The sequence below is a fragment of the Heterodontus francisci genome, chromosome 38 (assembly GCF_036365525.1).
Source record: "Heterodontus francisci isolate sHetFra1 chromosome 38, sHetFra1.hap1, whole genome shotgun sequence".
NCBI classification, from domain to species: Eukaryota; Metazoa; Chordata; class Chondrichthyes; order Heterodontiformes; family Heterodontidae; genus Heterodontus; species Heterodontus francisci.
In genome coordinates, this window is record NC_090408.1 from 26,641,201 (window position 1) to 26,661,793 (window position 20,593).

Sequence of the window (20,593 nt, forward strand, 5' to 3'; positions counted from 1 at the left end):
CAGCTGCAACTTCAGCATATTCTGGGAACTAAACTTGCAAGTTTTTCTCTGTCCTACACTAGACATTGCCGTCATCAAGCTAAAACTAATTATAAGGTTAAAAATTGAGTTAGATTCGGTAAGAAAAGAACTTGCACATTTGTAGATTTTGTGACCGATGCAAGGACAAAGTAGAAGTCAGGCATGGTCAGCTTGATGCATACTTGAGTGGGGAGGGGGCTGAGAGGGAGGGGATAGACCTTGCCATAACTTGTGGGGCAGCCTCATCTGGATAGTTAGAGCAAGATCCTATCCCATATTAGGGCTGGTGTTGGGAGCTCGCCCAAAGAGCCTGGGAAAATCACACGCTTTTAAAGGATTGCTGATCAGGGTCGCTGAGAATATTTAAAGGGATGCCTTCAACAGCACCTTCCAAACCTGCGACCTGTACCACCTAGAAGAAGGGCAGAAGACACATGGGAACACCGCCACCTGCAAGTTCCCCTTCAAGTTACACGCCATCCTGACTTGGAAATATATCACTGTTCCTTCACATAGTGGATGGCATCAGGCTGGATAGCACCACACTTTGCTTACAACACCTCTATGCCTTCTTCAGCAGCAACAAACAATGCTTGTTCCTGCTCATCGTGGGTCATCTCTTTGCTGCAGGTACTCCATAGTTGTGCTCCATTGGAGTTATGGAGAATGCAGTAAACTAAGTTGATCCTGGACACTTTGGCTGGCTATATTGTAAGATGCCCTGTGATCTGTCTGGGCAACTGAAACTTTGGGCTGAATTTTCCCAGATCATTGGGAATGGACTGGGAGCTGGGAGGTCTGGCAAAGTGGCGGGAGACGGAGTCATAAGGGGAGCCCGACATCTTCCCATTGTCATGTCATATTGCCAGTGGTAGGAGCGTTAGCCAGTTGGCCAATTGAGCCACTTAGGTGGTCAATTAAGGTCCACTTCCCGCCTCTGTGGGCATTTTCCCGTGTTGGAGGGACGACTGGTGGGTGGTGAGACCACCCAGTGAAACCTGGCAGTCTCCCTATCAGGCAGAGGGGCCACTAATTGGCCACTAAAAGGGCTCTATTGACCTCTGGGTAGGAGGGGCCATCCTGCACCTTCCCCACCACTGGTAAAATGTCCTGGCGGTGGCAGGATGACAAGTACTCCAACCCCCGCCTTCCCTCGCCATTTTACACCCCTCCCCCTGCTCCGCCATCACCCAGCCGGTCCTCAGAGGGCTAGTAAAATCCGGCCCAACATTTCAGGTCGATGACCTTTCTGGTGCTCCTGGACCTGTCACATATTTGCAGCATTTTCTGTTTATATTTTACATTTCATACTCTCTTGCCAATGAGAAGCAGGTGGAGCGAGTGTGCGGATTTGCTAGGATTACAGGTTTCCCCATAGGGCAGGATGCCATTGACTGCACACATTACTTTGCAGGCGCCGCATATCAACTCTGTCCTATACCAGACATCCAGCTGCTATGTGACCATCGGCAGAAAATCATACAGATCAATGCCTGATATTCTGGCAGCAGTCATGGTACCTTCATTCTGCGACAGTCCACTGTGCCATCTGCATTTGACCATCACGGCAAACCAAAGGGTGGTTAGTGGGCGGTAAGGATATCTGCTAATGACATGGCTGATGACTCCATTGTGCACCATGCGTATAATGAAAACCATGCTGCCAAGAACGTGTGATAGAGCAGACCATTGGCACGCTGAAACAATGCTTCTGTTGCCAGGACCACTCTGGAGGAGCCAGCTTCAAGATTCATGGTGGTCTGCTGCATATGCACAATCTCACCATCGTGAGTGGACAGCCCTTGCCACCAGCTGAGGACCAGGAACAAGAGGAGGAGGAAAAGGGGAGAGGAGGAGGAAAAGGGGAGAGGAGGAGGAAAAGGGGAGAGGAGGAGGAAAAGGAGAGAGGAGGAGGAAAAGGGGAGTGGAGGCAACCTCAACAGCCTCTTTCTGGCCAGGCTGTCTAAAGAACTCATCTGAGTTCTTCCAGTAACTGCAACCTCAATTCCCCGTTCACCAACAGTGCTACACCTTCCCTTCCCTCTGCCATTGACCATTACAGCATCTGCTTGGCCATAATGCAAAAACAAAAGCCAGCAGAAAATAAACATTCCAAACCAAATTTATAAATAAAATCAAGTCATATTGCATACAAAAGGCAACTACTCTCCCTTGTGTATTCACTTAGTGCCTGTCTTGTGTGTTCTTTTGCCTGTCCTAGTCCTCCTATGCAATGCTATCCCAGTGGCCACAGCATGGCTGGTGGAAAGCAGCTAACTTTCCATGGACAAGACTGCAGATGGCCTTTGAGGACAACCTTGAGGGGCTCCGGGTCTAGAAGACCCATTTGCAGACTTCACCATTCCAGCACAGGCAAAAGCATTCTGGGTTGGTTGGCTGACAGAAAGGGCACTACTGGAGTGGCAGGGGTGGGAGGATGAATGCTGTCTTCCTGAAAGAGGACACATTGCTGGAATACTGTGACATCCTGCAAACACACTAATCCACAACCATGGTGGCAGCAGGCTGGGTTTGCATGGCAGTAGGCTGACCTTGCATGACAGCATTCTGAGCTTCCAGTGCAACACTCAGACATTGGGTGGCTGCTACTTGTATTCGAATGGAAGCAACAACATCAGCCACTGCATCATGGGTGGGTCCTCAAATGTGCTGATGAAGTTAATCACCTCTTCCATCCTGGAAAGGATGGCCTCCAAGCTCTGCACAAAGCCTGGTGCCAGTAGGTGCTGTATTCCTCCATCCTACTTGATATTGACAGTAGGTTTGCTGGCAGACTTCCCAATGTACCAAGCATTTCATTGTGTAATCCATCAGCGTGCTTCTGTAGGCTGCCCCATTATTGAAGTCATCTGACTCCCCTGCAGCAGAACTTGGGTGGGACCATACCCTCCAGCGAGCTGACTCGTGCCCACATGCAGATCAGACTTCTATGCTATCCTCTAACTTATGCGCAGCATCAATATCGGAGCTGGTGGCTGCACGTGTGAAATCAAGTGAGTGCGTCTTCTTCCTCACTGTATTTATGCCATTCCTCCACTGCCTAGTCGGGTTGCTTTTCTTGAGTATCTGAAAAGAAAGGCACAAGGGTAGGGTGTGGTGCAGGAGGGATGGAAAGTAAGAGGTGCATGCTTACATCATCTGTAACTTGTAAATTCGAAGTGTGGGATGAAGGAGAGGCGTGATGTGAGAAGGAGAATTAGGTATGAGGATACCATCATCTTCAACAGTTTCAGCCCCACTGCTGGCTATATCCTCAGCAAAGGCTGTCCCACTAATGGTCAGCACTGTCTCCTCCATTGGGGTTAGTACATGCAGGTGCACCTGCCCCCTCTGGTTAGCTCCTGTTGCCTCCTTGGCCTGGAAAATAGAGGGAAGTGTGTCAGTGAGGGCTGTGCAATTTGTTTGGGTGATAGGCTGTCGGGATTGAAAAGCTGGCAGTGTGCGCAGGCTGTGTGATGTGATTGTGAGGCTTGCAGCAGTGATGAATGTGTGAGGGTGAGGTGGAGCAAATGAATGTCAGGTATGAGTCCTGACTGATAGATTGTTCCTAAGTGAATGATGGCGATGTGGTGAATTGAGCAGTGTCTGAAGCTAGTAGTGCATTTGGTAGGATATGGCATTTGAAGATGAATCCACTGACCACTCGTGAGGTCATTGAACTTCTTGCAGCACTGCATCAGGTCCTCGGGGCTAGACTCCTGGCATTGACCACTACGGCCATCTGCTCGCACTGCCTTCTGAACGTGTGTCTGCAGGGCCGCCTGCAGATGCAGGACATCTCTGTTCCTTTCCACCTCCTCCACCAAGATTTCCAGTGCAGTGTCCAAAAACTTTGGATCCCGTGCTCTTTCATGTTGTGCCATCCTTCAATGTTTCCCAAGTCACATTCACTTCCTGTACGGCTATCAGCACATGCTCCTGCCACAATGCACCTCCCCTTTAAGAAGTGTAGGGTAGCCTTAAGTGGTGCCAGCCGCTCACAATATTGGCTCCCTGCTGATGCATCCAGCCAATTAACACCACAGTTAGCACTGGCTGGATGCGGAAATCATTGTCACGAGCAAGCAGCACAAAGCTGGCATGCTGCCTGTATTGCAGAGAACAGGTGTGGGTTAATCTCACATCACAATCCCCACGCCCATTTTCAAGGCCTAATGAATTTAGCTGCCACAGAGCTATTGATAGCCAGAGCTGAAAGAGGTGATATGATCTCCAAGGAGCCACATGTGCAGATTTCTTTGTGGGATAGGTAATTTGGTCATGGTGGATTGCTTTACAATAAAAGTATCACAACTGCTGTCTAAGGAAGAAAGCATTTACCTGCATGATCTTGTGCTGATGGTTACAGATAAACAGCACATTGATAGCCCTAAAGAACAGCCTGGAATGAGCCTGAGCCAAAAAGGTTTAAAGCTGAAGTAACCTTGACAGCCATGGTCAGTGCTGTGATTGTGGAGGACTTTGGCTCGATGTGAGATTCTAGTATGTGACACAACTCTCATCACTGTCTCTCTGGTGAATCTTATCCTTGACACCGTTCCTTTCAAGCCAAGTTCCTTATTCCTTTGCCAGAATGGGGAGTTAGAAGGCAATGGGTGTGCAATGTCCTCCTCCAGTGAAACCTGACCTGTTTTACTTCCTTGAAAAATGGAGGGATTGCCATAGAGAACGTCATGGTCGAAAATATTATACAAATAATTAAAAAGTGCACTACCAAAAATACTTGGCACAAAAAACTTACTGAGAGGCCAAAACAATGCCTGTAAAAAAACCCACAGATTCATCTGAAATACAGGCTAAAAACCATCTGCAATTTGTCCCTTTAAATGCTTTCAATACAGAAACTAGTAACACTGGTTTTATACAGGCAAAATTAACACTGACCATTTTCCAATTCCAATCTGGGAAATGATTGAGGCTCCCATGTGCTGTCATTCATCAGTTCATTGTGATATTATAATAAAGCTACCTCATGTTTTCAGTGAGAGTTGCCTGCACCAAGTCTTCCTGGCCAGAAAGGTGCATGATGTGTGTTATAGGTAGAGATCTTTATGTGCAATTTCTATCCCTCCACTTCTGATCCATTATGATCAGCTCACACTCACACAAGTGGGAAACCCAGTCTAAGGTACCTCAAAAATTAAAAAGGACCACTGATGGAAATAAAATACCTTCATTTATACAGCCCCTTTCATGTCCTCTGAACATTAAGTACTTCAACATTGAATTCTTTTGAAGTGATGTCACTGTTTTGTTTTAGTTTTTTAGAGATACAGCACTGAAACAGGCCCTTCGGCCCACCGAGTCTGTGCCGACCATCAACCACCCATTTTATACTAATCCTACACTAATCCCATATTCTTACTGCATCCCCACCTGTCCCTGTATTTCCCTACCACCTACCTATACTAGGGGCAATTTATAATGGCCAATTTACCCATCAACCTGCAAGTCTTTTGGCTTGTGGGAGGAAACCGGAGCACCTGGAGAAAACCCACACAGCCACAGGGAGAACTTGCAAACTCCACACAGGCAGCACCCAGAATTGAACCCGGGTCGCTGGAGCTGTGAGGCTGCGATGCTAACCACTGCGCCGCCCACGAAAATTGCGTACAAAGGGGTTCCATAAAAATGCAATAAGGTGAATTACCAGTTAGTCTGTCTCTGTAATGTTGGTTGAAGGATCAATATTGGCAGGACACCAGGAGAAATCTAGTTCTCTTCATCAAAGGTGGGGGTGAAATTATTTCTGGTGGTTGTGTGAAACGGGCGATGGCGAATCAGAATCCTGTTTAACACCGCACATGACTTCCGTTTCCAAAGAATATTGGGTGGCATCACCCATTTCCCACCAGCTCTGAAGGCCAATCTCACGCCCTGTATCTTGAAACTTTTTATGTTCGCCTGAGCAGGTGGATGAGGCTTTGCTTTAACATCTCAGCTGAAAGGCAGCACCTCCAACAACATAGCAATCCTGCAAAACTTCACTCAAGTGGGCAGACGGTTACATAAATTATGTTCTTAAATCCTGGAGTTAGGTTTGAACACGCAACTTTCTGCCTCAGAGGTGAAAGTGCCACCCACGATATCAAATTGACACTTGGAATCTGGACAACTATTCACTTTGAAGTTCACAAAGCATCCATGTTTGATGCAGTATTAGCTTGTTGACTCTCCTTCATCATAACCAGACCAAAACAATTATCTTGGATGTATATTAGGTGCTGCAAGAACATATTCGGACACGAGACGATGCAAGCCGTGGAACCAATGCTGTGGTGAAAAGTCTTGAAACACGTCATCTGAATGGCATTGGGGACCTTCGGGGCAGGGTGGCAAGGTAAGAGTAGAAAAACAGGTTCCCTGACTTACAACATCTCGACTGCTTTCAGCAGACTGTGCTCTGATATATTGTGCAATGAATCGGGTAGTGGTGCTTTCTTTTGTGAAAAGCAATTTGCTGGGTGTAGCTGTGCAATGTTTTACATTATTTATTTTTTTTACAAATTCTTTCAAATATCACACTATTTATAACTGATACTTGGAACTCAGGTCATTTTGATCAGAAATTAGTGTTAGTTTGCAAACTTCACCTCCTATTTTCACTGCTGAAAACTGATTTTCCAAAACATTCTGAAGTCTGAGAAATATACAGAGCAACAGGATAGTTTTTAGTATTTCCCTCTCATTTTTTAATCCTTTTTAGTTCCCCCCCACCCCCTCCAGCTGGGAGAGGCAGGTGATCAACCCACTTCTGGACCCTTCACCAATGCTACTCTGAGTCAGCGACCCATTCCCTGACTGATCCAAACCTTTTGTGGTGGGTAGGTGATTACCCACTTCCAACTAACTCAGTGTCGCTGATTCAACATGGGAATGACGGGTAACCTACTCCCTGGCTTGTGACACATGCTGCTAAAGCCTGTGACTAATATATGGAAGAGCGTGGTCAGGCCCTTGGGCCTTTGACTCTCCTTCAAACGAAGGCGTCTGACTTCAGCTTAGCGACTCCATTACTGCAGCCGAGATCAGGAACCCACAATATAAGAAACTAGTCATAAACACACATTCCACAATGGAGCACCAACTTAGTATGGTATTATTTTATCAAGATATCATTTTTAAATTATTGACAATATGCTTTGGAAGATTAAAATATATTTTAAAACTTAACTAAGAAGTTGGGTTTATTACTTCAGTGTTGTATTAGAATATGACATTAATGATTAGAGACATATTTTGTTGACTGTGAATTGTATTGAACCAGTCCAAGCTTGTTCTATTTACACTGAGCCCTAATAGCTATCAGAGAGTGGAAACTTTCATCCTGGCCAGATCGCCAATGTTAAAGCACAGTGTGCTGACCGAAGCCTAAATTTCTGGAGTATGCGCTGGAAACAAAGAATTGTGCGTGCTGCCAGCATGCTGTGAAAAATCGCAGGAGTACTGGAGACGGGCGAGGCTCCCTACAGCCACCATCCCATACTTGGAAAATTATCCCGACAGTACATTAGCCATTTCCCTGTAGCTACTTCTTTCAAATGTCTAACAGATGATGAGGGATGACTTGTTACTCTATCCCTGCTTCCTCCCATAGGTGTGATGCAAGCATTGCCAAACTGTCAGCTGACCTGATGTCAATATATGAAGGAATTCAGAACCTCTGCAAAGAGCAACAAAGAGCAAAACTGACCTTGGAAGCAAAAATAAAGGATGTTGAAGGGCAGGTTAAACAAAATATAGTCCATAACATTTAATGTACAACATACACTAAATAAAAACAGCACCATTAGGTCCCAGGTTTCTTAATAATCATGTATTTTCCCAAATGCATAAAATAATAGAAGGCAGGATCCTGTTTGCAAAAGCAATTGGAAATGGACACTCTATACATTTGATAATCTAAATCATTTCTCTTAACATAATTTTATCTTGCAAGAATATTCCCTTACATTTCTTGGGAAGTTGTGTTAGGTTTTATGAGATCTTTTTCTATAAACTTCTTGTACAGATGTTAGAAGATATTGCAGGACCTTTCAATGAATGCCCTAAAGATTTAGTGAGCTGGGCAACACACTGTAAAGACTATTGGCTGGAACCTCATTTATGCTGGCCTGAAGTAGATAGCACCTTAATCATTCATCAAGAGTGACAGACACTCATTCTAGTTTTTAAAAGACGATGACTTATTTTGATGTAGGTTAGTCATAGACTGCACTTCCATCAGAACTGTAGCATTGGTATTCACTCTGCACCAATGCTAAGAAGTTGTGTGTATGGGGTAGAGATTAGACTTCATTGTGGACTAGCGTAAAATGAATGCAACAAGGCCATCAAGGCAAGCTGCCCGATAGTCATTTCAAATGATGAGCTGCCTATAGAGGCACAAGACACTGGCAGCTCGGCCAATTTATACTAATGAGGTCCAAAGCCCAAAACTGAGCACCAACAAATTTTTATCACTAATTCTGGAGTCAGGGCCTGAGTGGACACTGGAGTGAAGTGATCTGAGATTCCCTCTTTCTGACAGTCTCGCTCTGCTGTGCTGCAGAATTGAGTTGGGCCCTGACTTAGGACTTACACTACAACTACTTAGCAGTGGAAAATGAAACAGCTTTATACCAACACTGCAGTTGTAATGTAAAACAAGCCTATAAGCAAACATATCTCCATGTATTTAATTTAATTTGCAATCAATACCATCTTACTGATTATAAAATGCCACTCCTGATCCTCACACTATGTTGGCAGTTCATACATCAAAAAAGGAAAACTTCAGTCAACCTGCAGAGCATGCCCTTTGAAGATAAGACACACCTTTTGAACTATTTATCATCAGCACCAATTAAAGCCCCAGCCTTCACACTCCCTTTCTTAGAGATCACGGGACAATGGTTCCTGTGGATTTCACATGACACTGGATATTCACAATAATACAGTCAACAGAAACCAGACCAGCTGGTGTTTGACTCATTCAGTAAAGATAAATAAATGGAATGCTTGCAAAGCACACAAAGAAAATCAGCCATCGCCTTTAAACAGCCAAGTTTGAAATCTACAGTAAAAAGTAAATTAATCATCAAGAGGGATTTAATCTGCATCACTGTGTTCAACATTAGTGAATGGAAATGATTTTGCACATTCAAGTTTAAAGTAAAACCTTAGATGGATGCGCTGCACTATAAATCTTCAAATTGATAAATGGTAAATGTAACCTAGTTAGGGTCAGGTTAAATATTTTAAACATATTTGACATAATGGTTACATTATTTGGCCTGCTTCTCCTGTTTTAAATTCAGGTTTGGCCCAACCCGTCATAGAATTATAGAATGGTTCAGAATGGCACAGAAAGAGGCCAGTCGTGTCTGTGCTGGCCCTCTGCAAGAGCAACTCACCTAGTCCCACTCCCCTGCCTTTTCCCCGTAGCCCTACAAATTTTTTCTCTTCAGATAATTATCTAGTTCTCTTTTGAAGGCCTTGATTAATTCTGCCTCCAGAGAGTATAGGCCCAATTTACTAAGCTTCTCATCATAGGACAACCCGCTCATCCCAGGGTTTTAGTTTAGTGAACGTTCACTGTACCACCTCCAATGCAAGTATATCCTTTCTTAAATGTAGAGTCCAAAACTGCACAGTACTCCAGATGTGGCCTCACCAAAACCCTTACTTCTTTATTCCTGTACTCCAATCCCCTTGCAATAAAGGTCAACATGCCATTTGCCTTCCTAATTACTTGCTGTACCTGCATGCTAACTTTCTGCATTCCTTGTACAAGCACACCCAAGTCTCTGAACATCAACACTTATAAGTTTCACACCTTTTAAAAATATTGTACTTTTTTATTCTTACTACCAAACTGAATGACTTCACACTTCCCTACATTATACTCCCTCTGCCATCTTGTTGCCCACTCACAACCTGTCTGTGTCTCTTTGCAGCCTCTCTGTGTCCTCCCCACAGCTTACCTTTCTACCTTCCTTTGTATCATCAGCAAACTTAGATACGTTACTCTGTCTCTTCATTTAAGTCATTAATATAAATTGTAAATAGCTGAGGCCCCAGCACTGATCCTTGTGTCACTCCAATATTCACTGCCTGCCAACTTGAAAATGTCCCATTTATGCCCACTCTTTGCTTCCTGGCCGTTAACCAAACCTCTATCCATGCTAATATATTACCCCCAACTTCCTGAGCCCTTATGTTGCCTATTAACCCATCATGTGGCACCTTATCGAATGCCTTTTAGAAATCCAGGTATACTACATCTACTGTTCCCCTTTATCTATCCGACTAGTTACATTAAAATAATATAAATACTGGAATGTAACGGTACATTAAAGCCTATTCCTCCCCAAAATGTAAATCTTGAACACCAGTACACTGTTTTTAAATCTGAAACAGAAAATGCTGGAAACACAACAGGTCAATTAGCATCTGTGGAGAGAGAAACAGTTAACATTTCAGGTGTGCAGCCTGTACTGAGAAAGGGGCCACCTGTGAAACATTAACTCCTCTGTTCTCTCCACAAATGCTGCCTGACCTGCTGAGTGTTTTCAGCATTTTCTATTTTTTATTCAGATGTTCAGCACCTGCAGTTTTTGTTTTTGGCTTTGGCTTGTTGCTTAGCTCACTTTATATTGCGTTTCATACCATGCCAGTGGCCTAGGCCTCAAACAGCTGGCTGCACTCCAACAGCAAACCAGATTCCAAACCGGACTCACATGGAAATGACTACAGCAAATCAAGCCCGTTTACTTTGGGATTGCCTATTGGCTGTACGAGACTTGTGTGTCAGCAGCTGAAATCACCAACACCAAGTAAAACCAATATAAAGGGTGCATTTTAAGACACGTGACAGCACATTGAGTTATACATTGATGTGGCAGAATTTTCTAGTTTTAGGAAGATGTAACTCATATTCATATAGACAATGGCCCCGTTTATACAGTATGAATTTGCCTGATAAGTTAGTGCTTCTCTTTTCAAGTGTCAGTAAATTTTTAACTCTTGATGAGTATTAATTGCTGCCAAACAACATCTCTGGCACTGAAAATTAACTTTTGCAAGCATGGAGACTCATTCCTTCAGATTTTAATTATTGTTGGAGATTTTTACTTTTTCCTTATGTCTCTTTTATCTCTCTTGCCCCCATCTTTCTTTCTTTCACTTTCTGTATACAATTTGGCATTGAATTAACTATTCTTCCTGGTTCAGTCCCTGCGTGTCTCAATCAAGATTCTCTTGTCTGATTGGTTAAGGAGTCACACCATTGCTTACCCTGTTCACACAGGTCCCAGATTCCCAGTAGCTGATGCTGTGCCAAAATGGATTACTAATCACAGCAAGGTCCAGCACAAAACCCCCACAGAAAATCTGTGGGCATGCGCAACTGCAATGAACGTTTGGTATTGTTTCTTCATCACTGTTAAGACCAGGTGCAAAAGGTGTCTAGGGGTCTGTTACTATCTTCACCTGGTCTTATTGTAACAGGGTTTAATTTTAAACACACTGTGTTTTGAGCTCCCCCTTTGTGAATCCTTGCTCACAACTTTCCAATTATAAGGCAAAGAAATGAGCACAAACAGGCTTTCTTTGGTTTAAAGCAGAAAGATGAAATTTATTAAACCTTCAACTTAAACTCTAATACAGTTAACGCCTACGGATATACGATGCGCCTACACTAACATGCACACGCGATACACACATGCAAATAGGGACAGAAAAGAGCAGAAGAAAAGATTTGAGGCAATATCTTGTTACTATTTTTCAAGCTCGCTGTAGTCCTTGATTGAAGATCTGGTCTTGCGTTTCGTTGGGGCCCAGTATTCTTTGTAAACCTTGTTCTCGTAGGAGATTTTTCTCTCTCTGAGTTTATGTGTCTTCACAAGATTCAGTTCCGTGGGGAAGCAATGGAGGCAGGCAGATGGGAGAGATGTTCTCAGTCCATGAGAACACGGCTTTCTCATCTCAAGTACTGTTTTCTCCAATTTAAAACTCTCAGTTCAAACCTCGGCAATAGCCAATTAGTTGTGTGACTAAAACTGGTCTGACCACTTCTGTGTATTGGGGACGCAACTACTGGGTTTCCATTGTTTCAACACAATCTGTTACTATGCAAAAATATCTTTACAGTCAGAGGCTTGCACTTTTTAGGTTTTAATGTTAATGTGGCGAAATAATATGTGCCTCAGTCTTGGCGGGGGGGGGGGGGGTGGTGGTGGGGTTTGCTTGACAGTCACTGAATGGAAAGTCTGAGCCATTAGCTCTGAAATTCTTCTGAAGGCCTTGGGGGCGCAGATCTGGGAGGGCAGCGGAATTTGCAGCCATCCACAAAATCCTAGAGTCAGGCGATTTTAAAATCTTGGTGGACACTCTTTTCTGCCACGGGTGTTCACCTGAGCTCTGCAATTGTTTGCATTTCCGAAACCCTGCCTTTGAACTTCTGACGTATTTTCCTTATTTACGTTCCACTGTAATATCGTAACACCAGCCTGCCCCTCAAGTGCCAGGATCTACAAAAGGGCCTAAAAGAGGAAGTGTCCAAATCCAACAGACTCTCCTGCATTACAACAGTGACCACACTTCAAAAGTACTGTCTGTAAAGTGCTTTGGGATATCTTGAGGACAAGAAACGCACTATATAAATGCAAGACTTTCTTCTGTTTCACCGCAGGCAGTCTGCCACAAAACCACCCTTCTTGGCTCCAGGAATTTTAGAACCAATGACTTCCTTTTTGCACCTTGATGGTGATCTCAGTGAACGTGCCACTACATTGCTAATTAAAAGCCAGGCTCCCTCCCCCTTGCACCATGCTTATTTAGTAGCTGATAGCCATAAAGATTCCATTTTCAATTGCTTTTCCAACAAGGATCTTGTTTTCTCTTATTAAAATAGTATTTCATTAATTTGCTAAATGGCTATTTCATGCCGTTAAAGTTATTTGTTTTCTGTGGTATTGCATGGGAGTAGCCAGTTCTTTGTCATTTACAGGTAATGCTGACTATGTAACTAATCCTCATATTTTATTTATGCATTGTTGTGATGATTCATATTAGAAAAATGCAGTTAATGCCCCATTATTAGGTTTGAATTTCAATATGAAACTCTATGGGGTGACTTGCCTCATACTGGGGGTAATTTTAACTTTTGGGCAATATCAGATCAGCCACCCATTATAGATTTCAACATTGCCCGCTTTACACTATTGGTCAAAGTCAAAATTATCCCAGTTGTGAGTAAAGGATCATCTGGGTGGAACACATGAAAGCGGCAAGAAGGTTGTGTATTCAGATCCCACTTTCGGGGACTTGTACACATACACTGTCATTTCCCTGCAGTACCGAGGGAGCTGGGGTTGCCAATTTTCAGCTGAGATGTTAAACCAAGGCCCTGTAGGTTTAAAAGATCCCATGGCAATATGTGAAGAAGACTAGGTGAGTGCTCCCTGGTGTCCCGGCAAACAAACAGTTATTCCTCATCCAACATCACCAAAACAGACTAACTGGTCATTTATCTCATTGCTGTTTGTGGGACTTTGCTGTGCGCAAATTCGCTGCCTACATTACAAGTGACTGCAATTCAAAACAATTCATTGGCTATGAAGTGCTTCTGAGGATGAGTTATACAGTATAAATGCAAGCTCTTTCTTTCCAACTAGATGTTCCTCCATGAATTGTACACAGATGACACTTTATTCCAAGTGCAATAAGAGATAAATCTGTCCCATTTATGTTTAAGCAGATGGCTTTAAAAACTTTGATTAATAGGTGTAAACTTGTTGGAATGCGGGGGGGGGGGGGGGGGGGGGTTGTGATGCAACCCCAAAAAAACTACATTTAATATCAATGTTTTAACCCACCTTTCCTTACAAAACAATTATGATCCTTCTTCCAAATTATCGTTCTCAAATGTACCATGAAACATAAATACTGCATAGTTCACGAAATGTTTAAACAGAACCAAAATATCGTCACCATGTAAACTTATCTCACTTGAGAACTATACTTTTTCTTAAATGTCTCTTCAAAATTAACTGTCTCCAACAGTATGGAGACTAACTCCAGTCAAACCCGACAGCTGCACCTGAAACTAACTTCCTGTTTCACTTTTAAGTGCTGAGGTCACCTTTGTCTTTTGTATTCAATTCCATTAGTTTGCAGTATTGCCAACTAACCCTTGGAGAATTTTAGCATCAATTAACCTGGTACGGAGAGTGCAGTTTTGAATACACTCATATAGATTTACAATTTCTGTGAATGGTGCATTGTTCAACCAGTCCATGTAAATACTTAACACAAGAAAACGATTACATTACGAAATGATTACTTACTATTTATGAAAGTTTCTAATATCAGGGCACAGATTATTATTATTTATTTAATGAGCACAGAGGAAGTCTTCAGATTGGATCCTTATTCCAAAACATAAGTTTGTGTAAATTGCAGAAATCTGTGTGGTGCTGAAAAAAAACCCATTGCTTTAATTATGGCACCATTGATGGAGGAGAGGAATAAGGATGAGGATCTGACAGTGTCACTACTGATTCCCACAGGAGTTCTCCCGATCTTCCACCGTAACCTCAGCAGGAGAAAGAAAAACTTGCTTTTATATAGCAGCTTTCACAACCTCAAGAAAGCCAATGAAGTATTTTTGAATTGTAGTAATATTGTAATGTAGGAAACACGAGCTGGGATTTTATCTTGGTGACAGGGGTGACCACCGTCTAAAGCGCCAATGAGAGCCCCGCGTCACCACCTCTGGGGAAGGCCTGAAGAATAACGTGCCAATTAGGCACTTCCGGGGACAGCGGTGGGCCTTCCGTGGGATTAAGGACCCCAGCAGTGGAAGTCCCACCTGCTGAGAGCTGTTGGCCAATCAGAGGCCAGCAACTCTTGAACTGTGCAGTGCCACCACACAGGCAATGGCTGCTGCTGGTACTGGACTCACCAGAGGTGCTGGACCCAGGCCACAGGTAAGTCAGGGTGGGAAGGGTTTCGCATGGTGGGTGTCAGTGGGGAGGGGTGCCAGCATCAAGGGCAGGGGTTGGCTCTCAGCGGGACCCCCCTTCCCCGATGCCGGGTCACTCAATCAGGCACTAAGTGGCTTTTAACGAGGAACACCCCCTGCCAGGGAGCTTGCAAGGTCTCTCCTCACCTCAACACTCCAGTGGATCAGACCCTCACTACAGCATCTGAGCACTTGGGGGCCTTCATATCTTCTGTTTCAGACATGTCTGAGATACCAGTGGCAGCGTCTGTGTTTGGCAGTCAAAGAACTCCCGTTTAAGAGGTGCAAGGCTGCCTGTAAATAGCATCATGGACAAGGCCCCTATTAGGTGAGCTGCCAGCGAACAGCACAAGTAGCGCTGGCAGTCCGCCTGTTCAATGTTAATGAGGCACAGGGGCCAATTAATCTACTTAACCGCATCCATATGTTCAGGCTGAGGGCGCCTGTTCATATTCAACACCCAACAGTGAGCATGGTACAATTCCTACCCCATTATGTTTATGTTGCACTATACCAATCTTCCAACAGGTTTCACAACTTTTAAAGAGAGTTGAGGAATCTATTCGAGAGCAACATAGAAAGATGAATCTTACGAGGGGACAGAACAGCGAACAGCCCCACCTGCTGGATGTTAGGTGAGTTCATAACTCAAGCTCCAACTCAATGTAACTCGTATTAAAATTAAGGGATGATTTACAAGCACTTGACCATATGATAACCAGATCTCCTGGGCCCCCTATTGGCAATGCCCCCTCCCCGCCCCTCTTTTTTTTCCCATGAGAATCCCCAAGAATCCAGCACCCTTTCAGGGGAGTCACTCTAACCCTACTCTCCCTCACCTGTGGTCAGAGATGCAGTTCTTTCCTCAGAGGATGGAGATTGGGAGAGTTTTCATAAAAAGAAAAACATATTCTGAGTTTAGAACAAAATGAGTACAAAGTTGCTTTATCACAGAATCATACAGCTTAGGAGGCCATTTAGTTCATTGTGCCAGCATAAGTGGAGCTGTTGGGTTTTTTGCAACAATCTAACAACTTTGTGGTTACTTTTACTGATACCAGATTTTTATTTCCACATTTTATAAACTGAATTCAAATTCTCAAACTGTCATGGCAGGATTTGAACTCTTGTTCTGTGAATTATTAGTCCAGTAACATAATCACTGTACTTCCCAAGCAAGATGACGCGTTTTAGTAGATCTGTGAGAATGATTATGGGGATGTCATAATTCGGGCCTTGACAGATAAAACCCACTGTGATTTGTGATGATTCTTTTGTTTCCTCTTTCGTCCTAAATGACCAGAAAATGTTCCAAATTAACTTTTAAAGGATGAAGAGCTTAAGCGAAGATATCAAGGATCAAGTTTTGTCCAGTTGTTCCCGTTTGGAACAGAAACTGGCTAAAAAGGAGTGGGAATTGTTACATCAAATAGAACTGATCTCCTTAGCCATGAAAGATAAAACTGTAAGTATTACATTAAAGAACAGAAGAAAGGTATTCAGCATCAAGTTGTTTCAAAGACAAGAGCTGGATAATGTAACAATTACAATACAAAGTTGTGACAGTTTCCTGGGTCATATTAGTTATTTTCTGTTTGCTGGTGACACTGTTCTCAATAACACACTAACAGAGAACATTGGACACTCTCACTTCGAGAAAGTTGGGAAGAAGCTGACCAGGAGTGAAAATAGGGAATACTGGGGGGGGGAGAAAATAAACAGGTTGTCATATTAGTAAACACAACATTTCACCCGAAGCACTGTATCTGTGAGTGATCTATAAGGTTTAGTATACACACTACTGAGTCAGCGGCGCTTGAGATGGCTTGGCCATGTGAGCCGCATGGAAGATGGCAGGATCCCCAAAGACACATTGTACAGCGAGCTCGCCACTGGTATCAGACCCACCGGCCGTCCATGTCTCCGTTATAAAGACGTCTGCAAACGCGACATGAAATCGTGTGACATTGATCACAAGTCGTGGGAGTCAGTTGCCAGCATTCGCCAGAGCTGGCGGGCAGCCATAAAGACAGGGCTAAATTGTGGCGAGTCGAAGAGACTTAGTAGTTGGCAGGAAAAAAGACAGAGGCGCAAGGGGAGAGCCTACTGTGCAACAGCCCCAACAAACAAATTTCTCTGCAGCACCTGTGGAAGAGCCTGTCACTCCAGAATTGGCCTTTATAGCCACTCCAGGCGCTGCTTCACAAACCACTGACCACCTCCAGGCGCGTATCCATTGTCTCTCGAGATAAGGAGGCCCAAAAGGAGTAACAGAAGTTACGCATAGTCACCATCTCAGTGTTCATTTTGTGGCCAGTCCATTATAAATGATAACACCAGAAGCTTTCAAGTACTTTAAGTAAGAAATAACAATGTTACAGTGAATAATTATTAGATTGTGTACTATTTAGGAAAATCATGATCTTACTTTAAAGCAGTCCAGAGGTCATACATTTGGAAAATATCATGGGGCTCTCTCTGTGCATTAGATAGAATTACATTGCATCTGCAGCACAGAAACAGGGCATTCGGCCCAACTGGTTGATGCTCCACAAAGCCTCCTTGCACCATACTTCATCCAACCCTGGCCATATATCCTTCTGTTCCCTTCTCCCTCATGTACTTATCTAGCTTCCCCTTAAAAGCATTTATGCTACTTGCCTTAATTATTCCATGTGGTAGCAAGTTCCACATTCTAACCACTCTCTGTATCAAGTTTCTCCTGTGTTCTTTATTGGATTTATTACTGACTATTTTATATTTATGACACATAGCTATGGATTCCCCCACAATTAGGTATAGTAAGTGTGTTAATAAAGAATATGGCTACCATTTTAGACACTGAGGAAATCTGCCCTGCAGCCTAAAGGTTAGGTGGGTAGGTCAGTGCTTGGTGTTACTACCATTGTACAGTATTGAAATCTTCATCGTTGTTGGCGTCCTTCCATCTACAAAAGATGATGGACATGCAGCAAACAATCCATTTCGGTGGGGTGTCTTCTCTTGGTGCACCTTTGTTGATGGCTGTGAAGGCCAATCCTTGAGAGGCAGGTTCTGCCACAAGTGCTGCACGTGAAGCTGCCAAGTGACGCTGAGTTGTTGTTTTTGGCATTGGCACCTGTTGCCAAGCTGCTGTAGCAATTGGTCATCATGGTAATGCACACCAGTCCACAGGATGTGTCACCATTTCCCTCTTTTGCCAGCTAGTGACTCCCAGGTGTGATAGTTGACATTTAGGACCTTCACGTCATGCTTGCAAGCTTCCTTGAAGCGGAGTTTTGGGCGCCCCACTGGTTGTCTGGCCCCGGCTACCTCACCATACAGAAGGTCCTTGGGTATGTGACCGTCTTCCATCCTGCGGATGTGTCCGATCCACCCGAAGTTGCCTCTGTTTGATTAGTGCCAACACACTTGGGAGCTCTGCCTTTAAGAGGATTTCTGCATTTGTGATTTTGTCCTGCCAGTATATACCCATTATGCGCCTTCATAATGAGACCTTCAAACTGTGGATGTATTGTCTTGACTACCAGTTTGCTCGCTGCAATGGATTTGTGACTTTCTGTTTGTGTTAGGAAAGCAGTGAAAAATCAATGGAAGAGAGGTTTAACCAGCTGTCCATGAAACTTGACAAAATAGAAGCGATACAGAAAATGAACTCGGAGCCTTACAACATAAAACATGTTGAAAAGAAAGTAAATCTAATCATCGTTGGGCTTGAAAAAAAAATATGGAAAGAAATAGAGGACATTGAAACTGAAACTAATGTTGGTGAGACACATCACCCAGCTTGACATTAAGCATAAGGATTTGTTTCAAAATTGAAAGCTCTTCCCCCCCTCCACTCTTATTGTATTGAATTGTCAGGTTATATTTCTGCAGCCCATCTGCTACTTTGCTCAAATACTTGATTGTGTGAACCTCGACAAAGGAGTGTAGAAATGCTAATTGACCATGTGTGGTATCACAGCTGGGCCCAATCCTGCCCTCAGCTAATATCCACACACAGGTGCTTTCCAGCAGGGACACTTCTGAATATCAGTGAGGAGTGAGAAACCTCTGATTTTTTCCACTCCCTAGCCAGGGATGCCAAGGTCAATTATAGTGCATCGATTGTGATCCTGTTGAGATCAGGGTAATTCAGCTCAGACTAGGGGGATCAAACTTGGACTCTCTAGGTCTGTGTGCCTCAATGGGATAGGGTGTACCTTTAACCTCTGGGTCATTAGTTGGAGCTGTTCAAATTGAAAACTTAGCTACCTTGTACTTTGTGATGACATTTATTTCCATCATAGTCATTGTAATAATCTATATAAGCAGTAATCTGAACCAATCAACTCTATTAAAGCAAATGTATATTTTAGAAATTTCTGATTTTCTTTGTATTCACTTCAGCTGATGCAGTGTTTTACACTTCTGAATATTTTGTCTTTTGTTATGAAGGCTTTTCAGTTATTTATGAAAGCATTGGATCCTTAAGAAACATACTTGAAGCAAAAATGAAGCTGGACAAAGACCAGTTGCAGAAACAAATTCTTCAGATGAAGCAAATGATGGATCCCATTTCTCAGTAAAATCCATGAGTGTCAGTTTAATCAAGGAAGTCAGTAAACTGTACTGGTTTGAGCATTGTACATCAAACTCAGTGTAAGGCTTTAACCCAATAAAGTAACATGTGTGTGAATTTTCTGTTACATAATATGCTTTTATGGGACGTATACCTGATTTGAGTTTTTAAAAATTAAACCAGTGTAACACAATTGCACTTTCTCCACTATGTCCATTATCTGGGTTTACAATATTTGTTACATAGTTCCAGAACCAGTTTACAAGTCCTGAAAACTACATGATTTCTGTGAAAATTGTACTGCAAATAAGAAGTTTTATCAAAGTTAGCAACATTTACCAAAGCACTGGACAAGAACTTTGTCTGCCCTGATTTTTGGGTCCAGGGGGCTGCGATTCGCAAGCTGCCTATGGCCATTGGAAATGAAGTGGGGAGCATGCACAATTTGTGTACCCACCTCAATTCCCTGATAGTAGCTTGGCCACGTGTGGCTCCAGTGCTGCGCTGGACACCATTGCTCTGCCAGCATCCACCATAAACTGCAGGGAGCTGAGTAGCATTGTGATGAAACCACATGCTCCAAGCACCCTTCCCCTTTTAAAGGCACGGTCTCTATAAAAGGAAAATTGCAGCAATGCACTGCAGGCTGCTGGATATTCACATGTTGACACCGAGAGGGAAGGAGAATGTCACACCACGCCTGTACAGTGACACCGCCCTGGACACACTATGCACAGAGGTGGAGGTCAGGAAGGAGGACATAGTTCTGCCAGGGACAGGAAGCCCTCAGGACAGAGCCTCTGTAGGGAATATGAGCACTTGGCAAGGGTGGTCAATGCCCAGAGTGTGGCTCCCAGAACCTGGCAGCAGTGCGGGTAGAAGTTTAATGACCTCACTCAGGTAGTCAAGGTGAGTGAATGCATCAGAACATACGTCTCACACTGCTCAATGCACCACATCCTCATCATGCATCCTGACAC

General features: G+C 43.6%; 1 protein-coding gene across 3 annotated transcripts in view; it reads left to right on the forward strand.

Moving 5' to 3' along the window:
• The window catches only part of LOC137352455 (protein FAM81A-like), a 37,121-nt gene extending 17,418 nt beyond the window's left edge, over positions 1-19,703 (forward strand). For all 3 annotated transcript variants that reach the window (XM_068017916.1, XM_068017918.1, XM_068017917.1), the window contains 6 exons: positions 6,264-6,382; positions 7,640-7,769; positions 15,578-15,684; positions 16,379-16,514; positions 18,622-18,817; positions 19,490-19,703. In XM_068017916.1, the coding sequence (XP_067874017.1) occupies positions 6,264-6,382; positions 7,640-7,769; positions 15,578-15,684; positions 16,379-16,514; positions 18,622-18,817; positions 19,490-19,620 (819 nt within the window). In that variant the 3' untranslated portion in view covers positions 19,621-19,703. The remainder of the gene's footprint in view (positions 1-6,263; positions 6,383-7,639; positions 7,770-15,577; positions 15,685-16,378; positions 16,515-18,621; positions 18,818-19,489) is intronic.
• Positions 19,704-20,593: the final 890 nt, after the last annotated feature.